Raw genomic sequence first — 20,724 nt, forward strand, 5'->3', positions numbered from 1 at the left:
TGAAGACAGCTGGAACAGGCGCCTAGTACACCCGCGACCCTCGTGAGGATAAGTGTATTAGAAAATGGATGGATGGATAGATGGATGACATGCTTTGAAAAAAAAAAAAACGGCAAATACCAGGGAGCTTCCTGAAATTTGCCTCCATCTCATGATAAAGGTCCATAAAGACGGGAGTTCTCTGCAGCTCATTCCTGGCCCGGGACATTTCTAAAACAAAGGATGGAGATGTCAAACAACACATCGCGAGGAAACGATACCTCCCCCGGTAGGGGACGTTTTGTAACTTTGAAGTAGAAATCTATAAAACAAACCCCTGGAGCCATCCATGATCCCTTGAACGTAAAAGAAGAGGGACCTGAGTCCCATCTGTATGAGTAGCTCGTAGCCATGATACAGGCTAATGCAAAGGGCAAAGTCTCCCTCCAGCATTCCCTGCTGTGGTCCCTGCAGGCACAACATGCGAGTAGTACACAAGAACACAGCGAAAAAGAACTGCTACGAATTTGGAATGCAATGCAACCACAAGTCAAACACCTTCAGTGTGTAAAATGTGTTCTGCCGCCAAAGCCAGGGGGGTAAAAAAAATCCCAGAAATATCAAATTGCAGATGCATGTCGTCATCGTTTTGCAGCAGTCGCCAGCACACCTCACCTCTTTTCAGGGGGCATCGAAGGACTCACTCTGTTTATGTTTCAGCGAGTGTTGCCGATTTTTTTGGAGGAGACTATAATAGGCATCGAGTCAATTAATTTACGACGCATTCGATCATTTTTAGCACAGTAAACAGGCCCCAACCTTTTTCGCGCCAGATTAGTTTTACGAAAATACATATTTTGACAAATTGGCAGAGACACAAATGAAAAAAAATCATCTTTTTTTTCTGTCTTACTGTTTCTATTTCATGAGTGCTTTTATTGTATTAGAGAAGAGATTTGCATGTTTTGGAAGTGACCGTGTCACCAGTCTGTCTCATTTCAGCAAAATACTACCACACAAAAAGTAGTCATTTACAGTTGGAGGGGGGGCATGAGCCACATAGGTCACACTAAAAACAAAATCCGTGCAGTATTTTTAATGAGCAAGAAATGACTGCTAGAGGGAGGATCTGCTTTCTCTTTAACCTTTAGCCATTCCCGGCGGCGGCGGCGTTTTGGGGCGTTACGTCCATAATGTGAGTGGAGTCCACGCTCGTAAATAAATCCCCTGCGACACCGGACCAAAGAAGCACTTTGGTCTTCATTCGCGTAAGGTATGAGGACATATTAATTACAGCAGTGTCGATGCTAGTATCGCGAACGAAGAACATTGAAGACATGGTGCTGTCTGCCGCACTCGTGATGCATTCCATTTGGTGAAGCTGTGTGTGACGGGTAACAAGTGACATGTTTAATGAACATGGCAGGCAGCTATTCTATTTTGACTAACGTTTTTCAAATACTGAAATGATCAAATTAATTATTGACAAAGTGTGACGTTTTTAACTGCTGCAAACGTGAACTGTCCCTGAAATGGACATAAGACTTGAGAGACGAAGATGGAACCTTCACTAGCATAAAACTAAAAGGCACTATAATATTCACAAATGAACCTGATTTGACCCTTTAATACACGTATCCACTGTTCAATTTTTCACTACTTGTTGGACAACCTTTTTCTCTAAAAAGGAGACGAACAACAACATTCAGAACAGTGATTTCAAAATGTTAACAGCGGTAAACCAACGATTGGGAAAAGACTTCCTGGTAGGCTGCCCTTCCAAATATGGGCATGATGAGCGTAGTATGAGAAGGCCTTTAGACTCGTGAAGTCAAATTGTGAAGAGCACGATGAAGAGGATTATTTAAATACCGATTCCAATCAACCCAGGAAATGTCCTGGTTCGTTGACTGAAAACAGACGTACTTTGAGGTGGGTTGGGGGATTCTTTCGGAACTGGTCCCTGGCAAGGATGAGCTGGTACTTGGAGAGACTCTGAAGATCCTTGTGTGCCATCACTCGGTTGTGGACCAAACGTGACATGAACTTCTCCAACACCTAGTGGAGAGAGAGAAAGAGAGAGAGAGACACACACACACACACGCACACAATGTATGTAGGTCACCATAATTGGCCATTTCCTGCCAATGCTTTTTCACTGATGAGCAGACAGAAAGCAAGGAAGTGATTCCACATATGCTTCATCACGCCTCACACAAATGTGCTTCTGTTATTTACCAAACCAATCTTGAGCCCACTGAAAGAGGAAACGGTGTTTGTTCAAGTCCCCACAATAGACGAGTAATATTATTTGGGCTGGATGTGATTTTTCTTTCCCACTGCACTCATTTTTGAATAAAAGCAAGCGGAAGACGAGAGCAATTTGTCTCACCGAAAATTTGAGCCGCATCTATTCACCCGCACAGCACGAGAGAGTCGTTACAATTTCAATTTTGCTAATGGTAGGGCGTTGCCCTAGAAACAGAAGAAGCAAACACATGCTGAGGAACACAGTACAATGCAGCGCAACATGTACAGGTGATGAGCGATTGAATTATCTCGAATGTTCCACACACATTCAAATCACTCCAAGTAACGTGTTATTAACTTGTATATGGTGTACTCTAACCTGTTCACTCGTGAGTCACAGTAGCATCCTGTCTATAGCATTAAATGACGACATCTGCTCTCATAGGCACCATGCTCCAATTAATCAGCGTCAAATCCTTCATTGTACAATTAATATTGTAATTTGTCAAAGAGGGATACTGTTAATGTTTTGTCTTATCTGTTTGGTAACCTGCTTTGTTACAGCTATTGCTGTTCTGTAAAGCGTCATATAAATAAAGTTGAGTTGAGCTGCATGCACTGACAACTCCAAAAACAAAAAGAAAAAAAAAACCCCGCACCTGCCACTGATGAAAGGTTTTAGCGGTTTTGAAACTGTGACTTTTTTCAAATTGTTCAACTGTATACAGGTATACAGCCGTACCTTTAAACCAGTGACTGTTCCAAGCCTAAGAAAAATGATAAATAAAACACTTTTTCTTTTACACCTGCCACACATTTGAATACATTTAAACTAAAATTTTAAAGACCTTTTTTTTTTAATGGAATGTTAATTTAACGAATGCGTAAATTGCAAACATTGAACATATAAATACTCTTTAAATTAATTAAACCTAGCAATTGAACAGGGGTGTGTAGACTTTCTATGTCAACTATAGATGGTGAAACCTCGATTGAGCCTGGCCCTTTCCCAGAAATGGCCGATAGTGATCATGCTTTGCTTTGGATAGGAAAGTTGAGCCACTTGGCGCTTTTAGGCTAAATCTCAGCACGCTTGTCAGGGGGCTGAAGCAAGGTGCTCTGTTCTTTCCAGAGCTTTACACGACAAAGGCAGAGGGTTGAATAACAACCATTAATTCCCTCTGGCCTTTCACTCAAACGGCCAGTGAATATGGCGTCATCATCATATGCTCTAAGACAGCATGTGTAAAACTAAAACATCTTACTGGGACAGTGCTTTGTTTCGCGTGTGGTGGTGCATTATTCGTTCAAAATGAACTTGCCGCATGAGAGAAAACAGAATTGTCAAAATAATTTATTGAGAGAGAAAATCTCATTTACTCTGGAAGCAGCTTGTCAGATATTTGCTGTAATGACTAAGATACCATTAATCAAAATACAGTTTTAATTATTTGGTTTTGTCAGCACGCCATGCAGTGCATACATCATCTTACGCACAGGATGAGGGAATTAGTGGTAGGGAAAAAAAATTGAATATAAATTAAAAATGAGAAGAAAAAAATCCGCGGGTGCTGAACCACGACCCATCTGGGGGTCGACTGTAGCTCATTTTAAGTTCATCCTGAAATTTCACTTCGTTTGTGTGTGTGAGTGTGTGTGTGTGTGTGTGCACGCGCCCGCGTGTGCCTGCGTGCATGCAGCCGATTGGTTGAAGGGGAGTTAAGTGACGTGAAGAATGTGAGGAAAAAGCCGCTCTGTGGGCTGCTATTAATAACGAAAGCTGCTCATGGCTGAACCCTGCATGTCAACAATGGAAGGTGTGTGTGTGTGTGTATATACGTTCATGGACAAGAACAAGCGTTCCAAAGGTCAACTAAAAAGATAAACTGTCCGAACTCACTCATGTGTAATGAAGTTGATACGGCTCATCACCTACTGATGTCGCTCACCCTGCCACTTACATTATGAATGATTAAGCTCGTCTTGGCGATCCATTTAGTTATTGCCAGGCCGTGTGTATCAACAAAAGCAGCAACGGGGATTATTACAGTAAGTGTGGACGCGTATTTACTGTACATGGAAACTCCCCCACAGACTGGAGAGGATTATATAATGTCCTCTACGTGCGTGTGGAACGGTGCAACATGGTGGCTGGCTGTTGCAGCGCCGCAAATCAGACAGATCAAAATCGTGCCTGCTCAAGTTCAAGTTTGTTTATTATGCTCCGACAAAAGAACTCGTTTGTCCGTTGTCGGCCACTTTAAAATGCTACAATAGAGCGGAGCCTCCGAAGTGGAACAAGGTCATTTCGTGACACCGGTTGACTTGCAAGCTGTGCTGATTTCAAAGTAATTTCCCAAGAGGACACAATGTAAAGTGGATTTATTTGTGACATCACAAAGCCTCTTTTAAGTACCGGTATATAGGAAATGTTTTAAATAACATTAATTAACTGTCACACAAGTGTAAAGACATTTTTTCAACTATATACAGGAATTAAAAGTCGTCGTCACACACGCATGTACAGCAGCGTTGTAATACTTTTGACAGGTCTTCGTCGCAAGATCATTTGCCGAAGGTCTTGCTTTTAACTCGACTCCCAAAAGTCCTGGTCTTGACCGCCAAGACCGGCACTCATCTGCCATTCTTCAACTTCATGAATGTGCACTTGTAAAACAACAAATAGCTTCAATTCATGTGTCACTAACTCCCTCCCCCGTCCCCCCACCATCACCTACATGACGGCAACCTTTTCAGGACTGAGGGACACCACCGCACACAAGCGGAAGTGAAAGGTGCAAGACTAAAAAACTAAACTGAGTGAGGACAGCCCTGTCTTAAGACAGTAATTAAATTTGGCTTCTTCGGCCGCAAAGACTAGAACAACATTCAAAAGAAAAGACTCTACAATGTGCAAATTCTGCAGTCTTCAACTCAGTGAAATCGTTGAATTTTGGCCAGCATCTCAATAAAAAACAGACCGGTAAGCTAATGTTAATTTCAGAGAAAGTAACACCAGCGAATCTTAATTTTGTCTTCCACAGATTTCTGGATTGAGGTTCTGATTGCACAGTGAACTGGTTTTATTTAACACATATACAGTATATTATATTTTCAATGTAGCTTGCACCAAATCAGCTAAATTGGTTGATTATTTTACTCATAATTTTGCAATACATACACAGGGATTTGCTGTATCTCTTACAATAATTTTTGAGTGTCGCAACACTGTGTTTTTGACTGTCAACTGTATTTAAAACAACATTCCAATTAAAGAGAGACTAAAATTTTCAAGGAAGTGACGGTTTTGAAATGTAATTGTGATGGTCATAGCCTTATCTTGATCTCAACTCTCAGAGGTCATGCATGCGCACCCAGCCCACACACACACACACACACATACGCAATATTGTTTTATTGTTTTTGCCTCTCAGAACAGCAAGTTGTGCCACATGTGCATTCAAATGTTTACAAGTCAAATTAAGACCTTTATCTCCTGCTATTCACGGAAGACAGTAACCAGGTCGGCCGGCCAATAGCAAAAATCTGCATATAATCGACATCCATTGAATAAAAAAATAATAACACCCCCCCCAAAAAAATCTTCAAAACACTCTGATAAACATACATTTTCAACAGAAAACACGGGGATTGGTGAGAGGGAAAAATATATATATTAAAATTTTAAAACTGGGAATATGGAAATCCACAGGCGGTTGGCCACGAGTATCTGGGGGGGTTGACAGTTCATTTTAGGTTCACCCTAAAATTTCACAGTGGTTTTTTGTTCCTGTGGAAAGCCCCCTGCTCTAAAGTAACAGTACTCTCAATTGAGTACAGTCTATCAACGCTGTTCTTTTCATTTTGTTGAATAAAGCGATATCAAGGCGAGAATGGACGGTTGTTTGGTTGGCACTATTTGTCGTCTCGGACAGCAGCTCGAAGATGAAAGATGAGGGAGTGGCAAGGGCCTGAGGAGTCACGTGGTGTGCCTCGTCTCCTATAAACGTCGCCTTCACCGATTCCCCCAGTTCGAGCCCAACAGACAAAGACGGCGCTCACTGTCGGCTTATTTATTAGCGAATTTAAAGCACAAGTTAAAGCCGGACTTGCATGTCGTTGTGACGATATTATTGTTTTTTTTTGGTTTGTTTATTTTTCATAATAATGGCTAAATGCGCGGTGGACAGTTGCTTCGAGTCCGATTTGTTGACCCACGACTGGCCGTGAGCCTCATCAGGACACGCGCTGCAGTGAAGTCACGAAGAACGAAAAAAACCGGGATTTTAGCATAACATTGTCCGATCGTGTCATTTTTTTAATCAGAAACGACAACACGTTTCTTTTTAATTGCCGCGACAAAATGGACCGCGGTGGCTGTCAAATGAGTGGCGGCGGTGGTGGAGGTGGCAGCGGCCCCGGCGGTGGCGGCGGCGGCGGCATGATCACCCTGGAGGACTTGGAGTCTTTCTCCGAGGATCAGCTGTCCGACTCCGGCAACGGCAGCCTGGAGGACGACGAAGAAGACGCCGACCGACTGCTGCACTACTGGCAGGACGTAGCCCGAGGACACCAAGTGGAAGTTGCAAAGGGTAACTTAAAAAAAACGAAAATAACTTTATGTTCGGACGCAAAAAGGAACGTTGTGACACGGTTACCTTAGCTGTAGCATCGTGCCTTCTCAAAGCAGAGAGGTCGAAACAACAAGTGACGACGTATTTTTGACAGTGAAGTTCAACTGCTAAGACTCAACTTGGTCGTTCGTGTAAACTGACCCTAGTTTAATGCTCCGGGTTTATCGTAATGCATTGTGACGTGGTTTTAAATGGCGACATTTTTACACAAATTTGCCCATTAACGTGTTATTACGGAGTGAAATAGGCTCCTGTTTACTAACGCTTTGAGAGCAATGGGACTCTAAAGTAGCCTTGAGTGATAGTTTGCCTGCAAGTACTCAATGTTTAACTTTGTAGACTTGTAAAACGATTAATGCCGTGATAAATAGTTGCTTAGGTTTGTTTTATTCATTGTTATTGTCGAATAAAATCACTACATTAAGCTTTTAGAGTAGAGTAACCTGCCAAAATGGAACAACACACTGTAATTGGTTATGTTCACGATCATTAATATCCATAACATTGCACGAATAAAAAAAATATACACACGAAGAAACAATTGTGCTATTTTTCAAAACGGACTGTAAACTCAAAACTCCACCAGGCCAAAAAACACCATTGGTTTTTGAACATACGGTAGACATGTCATATATTGTATGAGATTTAACAACTGTGTCAAAATATGACCTGCCCATCATAACATGACTTAGGCAGAATTCCAAAGCAAGGAAAGAAAGCACAAAAGTATATTTCTGTATCATCTCACTATTAAATATCACTATCACGAATTAATATTTTTGTCAGTCAGCACTAACTAGACTGTTCCAGAGTGAGAAACCCAACAACATACTCAGCATGTCCCTACTCCTGCCCTCCAAAGCACGGCACTAATTGAGGATTTAGCACAAAATGGCTTGCTGACGCTTTCTGCCTCAGGGACAGATTATCTACCTTGACTGTGTGCTGGCCGGTTCATGGTTGCTGCTGCTGCCATGTCCTGCATGTAAATACAGCACAGAGTACACGGGCAAGGCGTCCTTTCCCGAGATTTACAGGTTTGCAGATGGGAGATGTCTGCCATGCAGGCCTTATGATGATCACCCGCATGCATTGAACATTTCAAATGTAAATCACCTTTTATAATGCCGTTAGGGTTAGGCGGTCACAGTAAATGTGGACAAACTAGGTGGAAAGAATGTCTAGTACGAATCTCCAGCGGCATCTGAAGGCCTACCATGCTGATATTTTTTCGCAGGTAAGTCGCAACTAGTCCTGTTAACATATACTGTAAATGTATACATTTGGTGGGCTCCGGAGTACTTTCTGATATTTAGTTGGATGATGGGATAAAATGTGTGAATTATTTCTCTTATGATACTAATGCAGCGTTTTATACCGGAGACAAATGCCTTGTGTGTTCTACATACTTGGCCAATAAAGATGATTCTGATGTCACACAGGTGTTAATTCTGAGCTACAGTGATGGAATTGGAGTGTAAAAATCATGCACACTGTCAGCTCTGAGGATGAAATAAATGTTATACCATAATTGCACGAGGGATATGGGGGGTGGGGGGGGCCCTCAATGTTATTCCTCTACTCAACAAATTACACTCAATATCTACCGCTGTTAACACGTGTTTTATTCAGACAAAGTGATGCCAGTCAGGTTTCTTTTCCAGGGCTTTGTCTAGAAAACAGTGAATGCCAGATAAATTATTACCTGGCTCGACGCGCTTGCCACTGGCACAGCCAGGTCATGTTTGCACAACTCGGCCAAACAAGAAAAGCTGTCCTCGTTCTGGGAACGTCGCAGCAGCAGGTGCTGCATGGTGGGAATTTGCAATGTTGGCAAAATAATGGATCTGCTAAACTGTGACCCCCCCCCCCCTTTACCCGTTCCCACTCTTACCAAAACGGTGCATTCAGAAAAGGAGGATAATTTAAATTAAAGTGACAGACTAATGTCATTCCGGGTGATCATCCGTTGGGGCGAGTGTCACCGCTTTCTCCTAAAGCCAAAAGCGTGATCAGTCGACGTCATGCGTCATTGAAGAGTAAAGTCGACTTTGTAACCTCTAAAAGGTACACAAGACGAATCCGCGAAAGAGGAGGTCACATCTTTGAACGCACACCCAATTTCCGTCTGCCATTGCACAATTAAGACACTGCGCTTTACACAGCCGATAGAATTATTGCACGGAAAAAGTGTACATTCAATTCTTCCGGACTATGCGATTCAGTGACTAGTTGCGCACCTGTTTAGCTTGAAATTTGGATATGACGTGAGTGTTGTTTTAAGCCAGGGAAACAAAGCATGTGTTGTGACTATTGACTGCATCTAGACTGAGGTGCTGCCATAGCAACAGATTATATTGCTTTTGCGCTCATCGAGAATGGATGACCGAGTTCGATAGACATTGATTTCCTCTGCTATACACATGCAAAAAATGTTGGTCCTCTCACTTGGATTGATTGGTGGCCCTAACACCATGGATCCACGTGACCTACTTATCCTCTCATCACATTGATTTGATGTGATTGAGTCGATGTGAATGCCTTGCCTTTCAGTGCGTCGGCCTATTTTTTTGAATTCCAGGTGATATTAGTTACAAGGTCAAGCCAGCGAACCAGACTAGCTTTTAATAGTTGATAAGAATCTGGCACAGTCGATCCTATGTGCGAAGGCACCGACTTGTTGTGCGTCAATAGTGGTCTATAGCTGGCAGCTTTAATCAGTGTTCTCTGCGTCACCTCTAATACACATCACGCCATGTGATGCCTTGGCACAGCGCTGTGCCCATCTGGAAGCCGTCTCACACCAGTACTAAACCGCACGCCATGTGAACTTTGGGTGTTTTTCTCATTTGAGGTGTTTTTTCTCATTAGAGGCTTGAGAAGTTTTGAATGGGGCCTTTTCACAACCACTGTTGTAACCAAGGAAGAATAATTGCAGCACCAAGCTTGGAGAGTCGGGGTTTCAACCAATACGACACTAGCCAGTCCATTGACCTTAGAGGGATCATATGGCAGACATTGACCATTTTTCACTCCAAAATTCTCTTCATATATATTTTTTTGGGTCGGGAAATTGATAGTAGCTTGCATTTTCAATTTTATCAATTCATTGTGGAGAAAGAAATCAGGATACAACTAACTACTCTCAAAACACCCCTTTCTAGTCAGCAATATAGCTATGACCACCCCCCTTCTTCCCACGTCATGGTGGGAGCAAGCGGAGGAACAGGACACAATTTGTCCATTAGATCTTCCATTTAACGTTGGCGTTTTTTCACCGCTTTCAGACAAGACAGAGCGTGACAAAACCCATCCAGGGGGAAAAAAAAAATACGCTTGCTTCCTTACTTCAACGACGTCATCTGACTAATATGTCAATCAAGCAGTCTTCTCGGAATTTTGGGGCATTTCATGTTGAGCCCAACGACACACAAGCAATACCACCAAGCTTCTGCACAAAAACGCATACCAAAAACATCCAAACCGCGGGTATCGAGGTCCGACCTACATCGCTGGCTTGTTTGCATTGTTGAACCGTACAGACAGCAAGACACACTTCACCAAATCCTACACATGTAAACATCTCACATTTGTTTGCTAGTAAGCGTGCAACAATATGACTTTCAAATTCTCTTTCAATTGACCCATGTTTTCTGTTATGTTCGTTTTTCTATTACAGAAATGTCCGAACCCATTCAACAGCTTACCTCCAACAACAACGGACGCAGTAACAGAGAACACATCCCTTTTACCCTCCTATCACGCAAAGAAAAGGTATGAATCTGACTTTGTGTTTTACCAACTTTTTTTGGAACAACAGTATTTTCGAAACATGTTTTTTTTTCTTTGTTGCTACAATAATTTGGTCGAGTGCACTACTTCATCTTATTCGAAAGGGTTCTGTTCCCAGTACAGTGAGCCAGTTAACCCCCCCTCATGGGGGCCATATAAATAAAGTTGGCTAATTGGTTTAACTTGAGTTAATTAGTCCATTAAAACAAAGGAAAGTCACAGGCTATCAGTCTGTCATAGGGCAGCTATCAGAGCAAGATGGGGGGGGGGGGGGGTGATTTTAATCGGACACCTGTTCGCTGTTCTAAAATGATCTCATAAATCCACTTGTGCCGATTTTGCCCTTTTACCGAAATGAGTCATTGTATAGCCACAACTATCTGCTACAGACCATAACTGACTTTGTGATGAAATCCCCGCTTACTCAAGAATTTGGGGGATTTAAAAAAAAAAGTTTATATAATATGTGTATATATATATATATATATATATACACACATTTTTTCCCCCAGCGCAATTATAATGGCTGTCAATTATCCACTGATTTTTGCTATTCGACTTGATACCAGCTTTTCTGTTGGCGTTAACGTTTGTAGTGCGGGGAGCTGCTGTTTGAGAAGCGGCATTATGAAAAGGGCCACTGGGCCTGCATAACAATGCGCGAGGAGACGTACGAACAGAGCATCTGCTACGGCTTCATGAGGATAATGAGATACATCTGCCAGCAGAACTCCTTAGGTGAGTTTAAACACAAGTTGACCAAAATGCTCGATATCACTCAGCGACGAGATGGCATCATATATTCCTTCTCGTGCAGGCGACTACCTGGGCATGTCACTGCCCATTGTGACTGTGGTGCGCACGGACGAGAACCATTCGACCATCGCCCAGGAAGTGACTGTGGCGTATTACCTGCCCACCAACCACCAGGCGCAGCCCCCTCAACCTCATGACCGTGATATCATCATCGAGATCTGGCCCGCAGCTGTTGTGTACACAAGGTGAGCAAAGAAAGGACTGCGATGGTGTCAACAGCCTCCAACAACAGCACTGGTTAATGGCTAAAAATATATATTTTGCATTATTAAACAACAAAATAGCTCAGTGAGGGGCAGGTATTGTCCATTTGGAGACCCCATCCTCATGTCCTACACTGTAATATTCGTCTGTGTATGGCTTTAAAAGGAGGAAGGTGGCCCGGTGAGTGACGTGGGTGTCGGCAAATGAAAGTACAGTTTGATGTTGCGAGCCCAGGTTAGCGGTTGGTTGTAAACTGGCTGACCATGAGCCAGTCCGGACGTCAGTTATGGCCGTCGTGCATGAATGTTTATTATGTTTTTTATTTGTTAAACAAAAAGTATATTACACCACAAACAAGTGATGACTGCATATGATGGCGGCATTTGCACTCTATTAGGTTTTGTGTATGGGTGTATTATTGCAACAAGCTTTTGCTAATAGCCCCTCTCCTCTCACTGCAGGCCCTTCACTGGCCCCACAAACGAGTTTACTATCGTGGATCAGATCAACACCATGGCTGAGCTGCTCGAGTCCCCTGGAACGTGCGTCAATGACTCGTTCATCGTGGCCGGCTACACCAACCCGGCGCACGGCCAGCGCCAGAACGAGATCTGGTTCTTGGAGCGCTGTTAATGGGGTAGAGCCGAATGAGGCATTTCACCAGTGAACACCCCAGACACCCTTTGAGCCTCACAAAGACTGATCTCTATTACACCACCTCTGCCCAGTCCACAGCTCATAGATGCAACATCGTCCTTTTCCTCATCACGGCCTCATCTTACCAGCGCACTACACATTCAAACGGCATAGTCAAACCCTTGGGAGTGCTGTAATAAAGCCGCTAAATTATCCTCGGCATCAAACGTGCCGCCTAATCATGGTGCATTTTTATTGTCCATTGCGCCGCTTTCTCTGTCGCATTCGATCTTGCCGAGTTGTTGTCAAAACTGTCAGTGTTGATGCACTTGTTTTATTGTTCAAATCTCGAGATCGCTGCAGGTTAAATGGTTTCACGAGAGGATTCAATCAACAGGTTACCACACAACCAGTCACTAAACCATTTTTCTTTCTCTAGCTTGGACCATTCAAGTGTTAACGTGGTGAGTCGGTAGCGTGGGGAGGCGGGAGGTAGTTTCTGTAGTGTGCAACACGATGGATGCCAATAACTACCTAACTGAATCAAACTTGACACAAATTGAGAAATACATCAATGTGTGTTTGTGTGTGTGTGTGTGCACACAAAACCAAACTATTGCTGGATGACAATCAAAAGCACTTAAATACATCCGTTGCAAACAAGGCAAAGCATTCCTCATGGTTCCTCCACCTGAGAATCAATCTTTTTATATATACTGTATATATATACTGTATATAAAAAATATAATTCCACCCCCCCCCCCCCCCGCAAAGTGTGTACGTATTCACTACTGTATACCGCGGCAACCACCACCGCTGCAACCACCACCGCTGCTGATGACAGTGGAGACATTGCAAACAGATGCGCGACCGAGATCCATTTCTTAGACCGAGACCACCAGGAAACCGAATGTTATGGTTGAAACTGTTTATTTGTGATGTTCTGTCTTAACGATGAATAAATATCCGTACCACTTGGAGACAACGGTTCTGTTGAGAAGGGTTGATCCATTGGCCATTAGGGGTGTCCTTGCAAAGTGTTGCTGAAATATCTGTATGGTAATGTTTATATATTCGCTATATTTTCAGTTTAACCTGACCAATCCACCAGATATTCTGAAATATTTTTTTGTTTGTTTAAAAGATTCAATATATGATTGTATGAATGACAGGATGTTAAAGTAGGTTAAAGTATAATTTCCTCAAAAATGATGATAGAAAATTACATTTGGTTTGCCCAAGTGGCCATTAACAACAAAAAAAATAATAATCCAAAGATGTTCTTTTCCATACATACCATGACTGTGAACAGAGGTGTTTCAAAGCCATGATACACACAATGAGAGTGTGCCTCCCCTTTGTGAGCTTGGTTAGATGAGAACATCAAGCCCCTTCCGTTTAATGTTTGCTTATTTTAGTTGAAAGGCTTAATTTGTGCTGTACTGTGAACATAAAGGTGCAACAGCAGATCACTACTGTGGTTTTAAATAAACATGAGCTTGTTCTCCTGTCTTTTAAAAATGACACAAAAAGAATGTTTTATTTACCTTTTTCCACCCCATTTTATAATTTTTTTTCTATCGATGCCACAGAGCTAATGGAGCTGAATGAGCAGAGCGTGAACTTAATATCAGTGCTTTACCCTTTACAAAGCAAGGTGTAATAATACAAGTGTGGCGTAAACCCCTGATGGTAGCTCACTGGTTGAGCAGATTGGCCGCATTGTAACTTTAGGATGTACGGCTTGTAATGTCAAAAATAAACGCAAGCTAAATTTAGCGGTTGCTGTGCATTAGCACTGGATGCTGCAGTAGTCTCCACTTTGCTGCAGCGTGCCGTCTCCTTTCATGAATGGGTCTCTTTGCTGAGAAGTAGAATACTGGAGAGCCTCATTCTCCATTGTTTGCTCACATTTAATAAAAAAAAAAAAAAAAAAAAAAACCCATTCATATCATTTCAAACCATTCATCGAACATGACCATTATCAAATAAATACCTTACGGATCATTATTTACATACAAAATGATCTTAAGCAGTCAAATCGAATGCATTCAGAATTGTGTAAGAGTACAATTCCCAAATGCAGTACCAAGTCCTGTTTACCCACGCTGGAATGTCCCTCAAGGCAAATCCCTCCCTTTTAATGGGATCAAATGTTTCCAACAAAAGGTGGCCCGGCCACACCCAACTCAACTGAACAGCACACAACGGCTTCTTGCAAAGGTGGACTCCAAACTGATACATAATAACCGTATGAAGAGACAACTGCTGAGAGAATCAATCAGCATGGATAATTAAGTGCAAGAATGCCACTGAACCTGCCAACGCAAAGCATCCATACGCTACGATGACATCACGTTAAAGCTCGGTCTTTCATTCCACTACAGTACAAAATAGGTCATTAAAAAAAAGAAAATCACACACAAACATTGAAAATGACACAAAGAGGCGCAACCACACAAACCAATAAAAGAACAGCAGTAATGCTCATTTGACACCTTGATACTTAATTGGTCAACAATTCACAAATACAATTGAGAGTCTTTAAAAGGACTTCACATCCATGTTTTGGGAAAATGGGAAAACCCCACGCCAGCACGGGGGGAAACAAACTGCACACCGAATCTCAGAACTGAAGCTGACGCTCTACTAGTCCACCATGTCGCCAGCAACAGCAAATTTTAATGTGTCTCTAAACGTATTTTTGACACAGCTTTGTGAAATAAGCACTGGTTAACAACCGTTCAGTTGTATTTAACTACCAAGTTCAATACATTTGCATGTATTTTTTAAGAACTGTTTTTGTCTTTGACATTAATTCAGGTAGAAATGTTTTTCAACTTCTATGTGCAATACGTTTGAATGGAGTCATTTTTTTATTTGTCAGTCCAGTTGTTTTGTTTTTGTGTATTTAGGCGCTGTACTACTGTTCACACATTGCATAAGGTGACAGCGGCTTACAATAATAACACATGGACTGATAGTAAAAAGTTTACACAAGCACTGTCTGCTTGGCGAGAGTTCCTAACAGTTACCGATTTACTGACTATGCACAGTGTGACCACTAAGGGGCAGCAAAACACCAACATTTAGGCTGCACATTGAACGACACACACTTTTGTATTGTCACTCACACACCTGCAGGTAGCGAGCCTGCTGGGCAGCCAGCGCCTCCCCCAGCGGCACCACCATCTTCTCCACGCTGCGCTGGTGCGAGTGGGCCAAGATGTCCGGGCTTTCCTCTGAGCGTAGCTCAATGTGGGAGATGAGCAGATTGGAGATCACGGACTGCACCGACTGCATGGGGGGGGGGGGGGGGGGGGGTGAACACAGACGGAGTTATCATGTGTTTCGCGGTGGGCTGCAGAAAGAAAAGGATTATAGTCTCTCACCTTGGTGTCTCCCCCTGGAGTGGCGCTCAGGGCTAACACGCGGAACTGCAGAGTCTGACTGCTGAGCTGTCTGATCACCTGAACATGAACAAGAACAGGACAAATTAAAATGTTTATCTGCGACTGACACAGTCCCGAGGTTCGGCTTTGAATTTTCACTCCGGCCTTCCTGTGTGGGATTGGCATGTTCTCCCTGCTGTTGTGTGTTTTCTCTTGTCTTCCTCCAACATTTCAAAACCGTGCATGGTTGCTCCATTTAAGATTCTCTTACATTGTCCACAGTTGTGACTGTGAACGCTCGTTTGCGTCTATATGTGCATGGCGATTGGCTGGCAACCATTTCAGAGTCTACCGCGCCTCTAGCCCAAGTCAGCTGAGCTAAGTACCAACCCGTGACCCGAAGTGGAAGTTATATAAAAAGAAGGATGTTATGAAAATTGTGTGTTAAATATTTGATAACATTTCCAGTAATCATGTGAATGACTCGCTAAGCCGAAAGTCACGTCAACAACAACCACTGAGTCTTTTTAGAGATCAATGGACTAAGGCTTAGGCGATTTTGTGGCAACTGACCACAAGTTGGCATGAGACTTTGACTCAGTCCGGATCCAGACCACAGTCCGCCCTTTGAAGATGCAAACCCAAAGCTCTGATACTTCTTTCAAACTCCAACCCCAGCTCAAAATCAAGCACATTTTGGGTGAATGGTGTGTCTATTAAGTGTCATGTCCAATGCCATGTTTACCTGACAGAAGGCATGGTTGCCTAGCGCCTTGTGGGCCTCATCGATCACCACACACTTGACTTGCAGGGCTGGGCATGTGTTTCTGGACAGATCGTTCATCATCACCTGAGGTGTGAGGAAGAACAAGCGCTTGGAGCGCCACACTTCCTGCCTCCGGTGAGCCGCTGTGCTGCCTGCAGAAACACAGACAGGGATATTATTTAAAACTTGGATGCCTCCATTTTCTATTGGTCTAATTCGGGTCGCAGGTGAGCTTGGGTTATCCATGCTGACTTTACGGGAGAGAAGGAATATACTCTGGATAGGTCATCGGTCAATCAGAGGGCTACTACTAAAGAAAAATGCAATAAATGAGAACAAAGTCTTGCCTCAATTAGCTTAAAACCACAAGTGGAGTTGACGCCCAACAATCTTGCAACTTGATTTCTGCTTTAAATGTGTCAAGTGGTCCGAAACGCAAACTGGCTAAAAACTGATCAAATACAATATTTACTTCAAAACATTAAATAGAAATTCTTATGTTGGAATTAAATCTAGTAATTTATTTAAATTCGGATGTCGCAGGAGTTCTTGGGAAAAAAATTCACCCCAAGAGGTTTGAGAAGAAGAGTGAGACTATAGTGGGAGAGGAATACTGTACCAGTCAGCTCTGCCATGTGCCCCTGTGGGATGCCCATCACGTTGTAGCAAGCCTCAATCTGCTGCGCCACCAGTGGCTTGGTGGGCGCCATGAACACGATCTTCCCAGTTGGATACCAACGATAGAAGTTGTACATCACAACCGCGGCGATGAACGTTTTCCCCAAACCTGTGGGAAGGCACACTAGGGTGTTTTGGAACAAAGCGGCCTTCGACATGTTGAGTTGGTATTCCCTAATCGGGTAGTTCGTGGGATAAATCCACACTGTCGCGGAGGAGCTGTCAAAACCAGGGAAATCTGGATAGGGGATCTCTCCAACTGATGGAGTGGGAGACAGGGGCCTTTCCTGTTGGAGTAAGCTGCCATTATCATGTTGTAGGTTCTCCTCAGCTTCATTGACAGCGACCACCATGAGGTCGTCATCTTCATCATCATCATAAAGAGAGGGTTCGGGGGGTTCTGTTGTGGGGTGTCTCGCTTTCGGAGCGTCTGTTGGGTTTAAAGAGCCGAGCTCAGCCCATAGTGGATTTGCAGCAGGTCTCTGGACTGTGCCGCTTTGATTCTCTTTGCGCAGTCCAGGGACTTTTTTTCGTTCTTTTGGAGGCCGAACAACGTTGGGTGGAGGCGCGGACGAACCCCAAGTCTGAAATAAAGTCCTCTGGTTAGAAGAACCGCTCATTTTCTCGAGTTATGTCGTAAATAAAACTTTTTGGTGGGGTTGGACAGCGAGCGAGCCATAGCTAACTGAAGATGCAAACAATGGCTAATTTCCGGGTCACGTTTTTCAAAATATAAGCGTTCCCCTGCTCGAGCAAGTCTAGTTTTGTTTCTTAGACAGCGTTTATCAGGTTTATCGATGCTTTTTCAAATAATATTAAAAACAAAATTAACCCATATTTGGCGTCAGCATGAAGCTATAATTTTTACATTAAAATTTTATTTTTCGAACTTGACACCAGAAGTAAACGCCAAGCTCCCGCCTCTCTCTGGGGAATCACGTTACCAGTGATGCACAGTGCTGACTGGGAGAACACGCTCGTTCTTTTGCAGGTAATAACCTCGTTGCTAATTTATCTGCTTGCATACTGTGAAGCGGTAAAGCTTCTTTACGATCGCGGCGATTGTAGCACTCTTTTTGGGTTAGGTTATGCAGAGTGGCTGTGGCAAACCGAGAACGATGCGAGCTGTTAGCATTAGCCTCGTGGCTGTGCTTATTTTGGTCGATTTTAATGCCTCGTCTTGCTAAAGCAACAAGAACTCGCCTTTAGCTTTAACTTTTTAACAGCCCTTCCCATGTTTTTAAAGTATTAATTCTATTCAGAATACAATATGTTTCGTCCCCATTTAGAAAGATAGATGCCTGTGCATGTTTATTTTACCTCTATGAATAACCTTTACTATGTTTAACTTTTAAAAATCAAATGTGCCCTTGAGTGCTAGTTAAAGGTTTGAGTTTTAAGACATTAACTTGTTTTTAAACCTTAAAACAAGGAACAGTTGTGCCTTGAGATGCGAGTGACCTAATTTGCGATTTTTCGGCCGACTTTGGCAAATCGTGAACAATTCTTCATAAAAGAGGCTTCAAGCCGTTTTATGTATCTCTATCGTCAAACTAAACATACAATCTTGGAGAGTATTTAAAACAATACATTCCATAGCCTCTAGTTAGCCATCTTAATGCTAATGCTAACATTTAAAAGGAAACGCCTGTATAACCGTTGAAGCTACTGCAATTTGAACACCGACAAGTTAGCAAGTTAACAGTTACATGGCCCTCAGTCATATAACTGTACTTCTCAAGGTACAACTGTCGAAGACCCCCTATTGCATGTCATCTCCGCAGGCTCACGCACGAGGCCTTCTGGTGAGGGCGGAGTTACGTCATGCAAGTTCTGACTTTGAGGAGGTCGTGAAAGAGATAGATGGCACTTCGGTCCACTTGGGGTGGAGGGATGCCATCATTCCCATCCCCCATTTCACAGACACGGCAAGTCTCGGTACCTGTAATAAAAATTGATTTACCTTGGCGCCTTTCTCAAGCCTTTTTTTTTAAACCAGGATGGCCCCCTACGCAGGATGGATCCAGGATCAGAGGCCACCACCTGCTCACAGAACCCAGCAGCAGGAGATGCAGCTCCATTGTCAGAATTTAGAGGAGAAAGTCATCGTCTACAGACCACAGAAGTGCAGAGAGACAGCTTGGGAATAAAACAACATGCTAGGGGGTGTTCACAAAGCAGCCATGTTCTTGAGACAGTTCAGAACTTGAGCTCTGATGAGGTTCTGGAGAGCACATTGGACTCCACCTCAATCTGGAGTAGTATGGACAGCCTTCCTCTTCAAGGTAAATCCTTTGTCATATGCAGAAGTGGCAAAAGGACTCACACTTTGTACTTAAGTAGAAGCAATGCAAATGATAGCTCAGTAGATTTTAAAATCTCTATACATCAATGCATAAATAATGTGTCTTCTCCAGGTCGGCCGCGGTACCGCTCGGCCCAGGAGGTCCCCGCTGATCCCAAGTCCTTGCGATGCCATAGAGACGCCCTGACCATGGACCTGCTGTGGCTGCAGCAGGCCATCGACAGCAGGAAAAAGGTGAGTCGCTGGTATAGTACAGTATTTCCCTTCATTTAATCCGCACCGGCGCTCCACCACGAGGTCGACGCTCAAGATATACTACGATGATATTTATGGCACCTCAGTGAATCAGCCGCATAATTTATTTAATGACCACCAGTGGCCTTTTTTTTTTTTCCACACGGGGGTCAGTTTGTACAGTACAATACGCACAATTCTTTGCCGGGAAGATGGTGGATTGTAGATATTTATTCATTTCAAAATGAATTTTCCACTTTTGAAAGTCATCACTGCCAGGGGTAAAATTCGACTTTGTAAATGGTATGAAAGTTATTTTATAAACTGCAAATCATGTATCTATGTTCATCTATGCCAGCGAGGAGGACACAAATTTTGAATTATGTTCCCGTCTTTCTCTCCTCTGCAGTACTTGTCTCTGAAGGACAAACTGAGCATGCATTGAAGTGGACCTTGCTGTGCAAATGTGTTTATCAATGCGACAAATTGCCTCCATTTTCTTAAACGAAATGGCCGAATTGTACATTTTGTATTTTATTTGTCAATGTAAAACATGAATAAACATATTTACTTACCACAGTGCTTCATTTTGTCTTATTACTGATGTTGTTGTCACATACTCCTGTTTTATTTGAGACGATCTGAAAATGGACAAAATAGTAAGGGGACCCCACAAATGTAGATTCAGACAAAGGACGGTACAAAAAATATTTCCACAAAAACAAAGGACAGACAAAGCATAAATAGAAAGCGCTGGCAACACAAAACCAGGAAAAGCCAATATGAAAAAAAAAAAAACAATGCAAACGGCAAGGAATTTTTGATCCCCCAAAATACACAACACAAAATGACAAAAGTTCAATTGCACGAAATGTTAAGAATCCACAAATAACAAGAAATTGAAAAAATACTTACGAAACAAGAAAACTATCAAAACGAGAGCAGTCATAAACATGAACGAGGCATCTCAAAATTTTCTCGTGAGCAAACAGCAAGCAAGGTCAATAATCTGACAATGACAAGGACGCTTGGCAGTTC

At 42.8% G+C, this 20,724-nt stretch overlaps 3 protein-coding genes across 15 annotated transcripts in view; 2 read left to right on the forward strand and 1 right to left on the reverse strand.

Annotated features, from left to right (window-relative positions):
• Positions 1–17,836, reverse strand: part of fancm (FA complementation group M) — a 53,205-nt gene extending 35,369 nt beyond the window's left edge. For all 13 annotated transcript variants that reach the window (XM_086126452.1, XM_086126448.1, XM_086126445.1 and 10 more), the window contains exons 1-7: positions 17,089–17,836; positions 16,449–16,621; positions 15,704–15,781; positions 15,450–15,608; positions 1,906–2,037; positions 315–447; positions 121–210 (exon numbers count right to left, since the gene is read on the reverse strand). In XM_086126452.1, the coding sequence (XP_085982578.1) occupies positions 121–210; positions 315–447; positions 1,906–2,037; positions 15,450–15,608; positions 15,704–15,781; positions 16,449–16,621; positions 17,089–17,767 (1,444 nt within the window). In that variant the 5' untranslated portion in view covers positions 17,768–17,836. The remainder of the gene's footprint in view (positions 1–120; positions 211–314; positions 448–1,905; positions 2,038–15,449; positions 15,609–15,703; positions 15,782–16,448; positions 16,622–17,088) is intronic.
• soul3 (heme-binding protein soul3) lies at positions 6,250–13,832 on the forward strand. The gene is made up of 5 exons (XM_086126465.1): positions 6,250–6,821; positions 10,543–10,637; positions 11,252–11,393; positions 11,473–11,656; positions 12,137–13,832. The coding sequence occupies exons 1-5, from the start codon at positions 6,593–6,595 to the stop codon at positions 12,306–12,308; spliced, it is 822 nt and encodes a 273-aa protein (XP_085982591.1). The 5' UTR covers positions 6,250–6,592; the 3' UTR covers positions 12,309–13,832.
• Positions 17,837–18,020: 184 nt separating the features above from the next.
• Positions 18,021–20,261, forward strand: iqcc (IQ motif containing C). Its single transcript, XM_086126466.1, has 5 exons — positions 18,021–18,138; positions 18,932–19,075; positions 19,147–19,432; positions 19,565–19,686; positions 20,096–20,261. The coding sequence occupies exons 1-5, from the start codon at positions 18,097–18,099 to the stop codon at positions 20,129–20,131; spliced, it is 630 nt and encodes a 209-aa protein (XP_085982592.1). The 5' UTR covers positions 18,021–18,096; the 3' UTR covers positions 20,132–20,261.
• Positions 20,262–20,724: the final 463 nt, after the last annotated feature.

The sequence above is a fragment of the Hippocampus guttulatus genome, chromosome 13 (assembly GCF_054856545.1).
Source record: "Hippocampus guttulatus isolate MCC_2025c chromosome 13, RoL_Hgut_1.0, whole genome shotgun sequence".
NCBI lineage: Eukaryota > Metazoa > Chordata > Actinopteri > Syngnathiformes > Syngnathidae > Hippocampus > Hippocampus guttulatus.

What these genes read in the sequence shown, in the direction of transcription:
- soul3 (XM_086126465.1), top strand. Translation starts at nt 6,593, where the DNA reads ATGGACCGCGGTGGCTGTCAAATGAGTGGCGGCGGTGGTGGAGGTGGC. An exon ending in TCCTATCACGCAAAGAAAAG is followed by an intron (nt 10,638 to 11,251) that starts GTATGAATCTGA and finishes TAACGTTTGTAG; the next exon opens with TGCGGGGAGCTGCTGTTTGA. An exon ending in CTGCCAGCAGAACTCCTTAG is followed by an intron (nt 11,394 to 11,472) that starts GTGAGTTTAAAC and finishes CTTCTCGTGCAG; the next exon opens with GCGACTACCTGGGCATGTCA.
- iqcc (XM_086126466.1), top strand. Translation starts at nt 18,097, where the DNA reads ATGCACAGTGCTGACTGGGAGAACACGCTCGTTCTTTTGCAG. An exon ending in ACACGCTCGTTCTTTTGCAG is followed by an intron (nt 18,139 to 18,931) that starts GTAATAACCTCG and finishes TCATCTCCGCAG; the next exon opens with GCTCACGCACGAGGCCTTCT. An exon ending in GGACAGCCTTCCTCTTCAAG is followed by an intron (nt 19,433 to 19,564) that starts GTAAATCCTTTG and finishes TGTCTTCTCCAG; the next exon opens with GTCGGCCGCGGTACCGCTCG.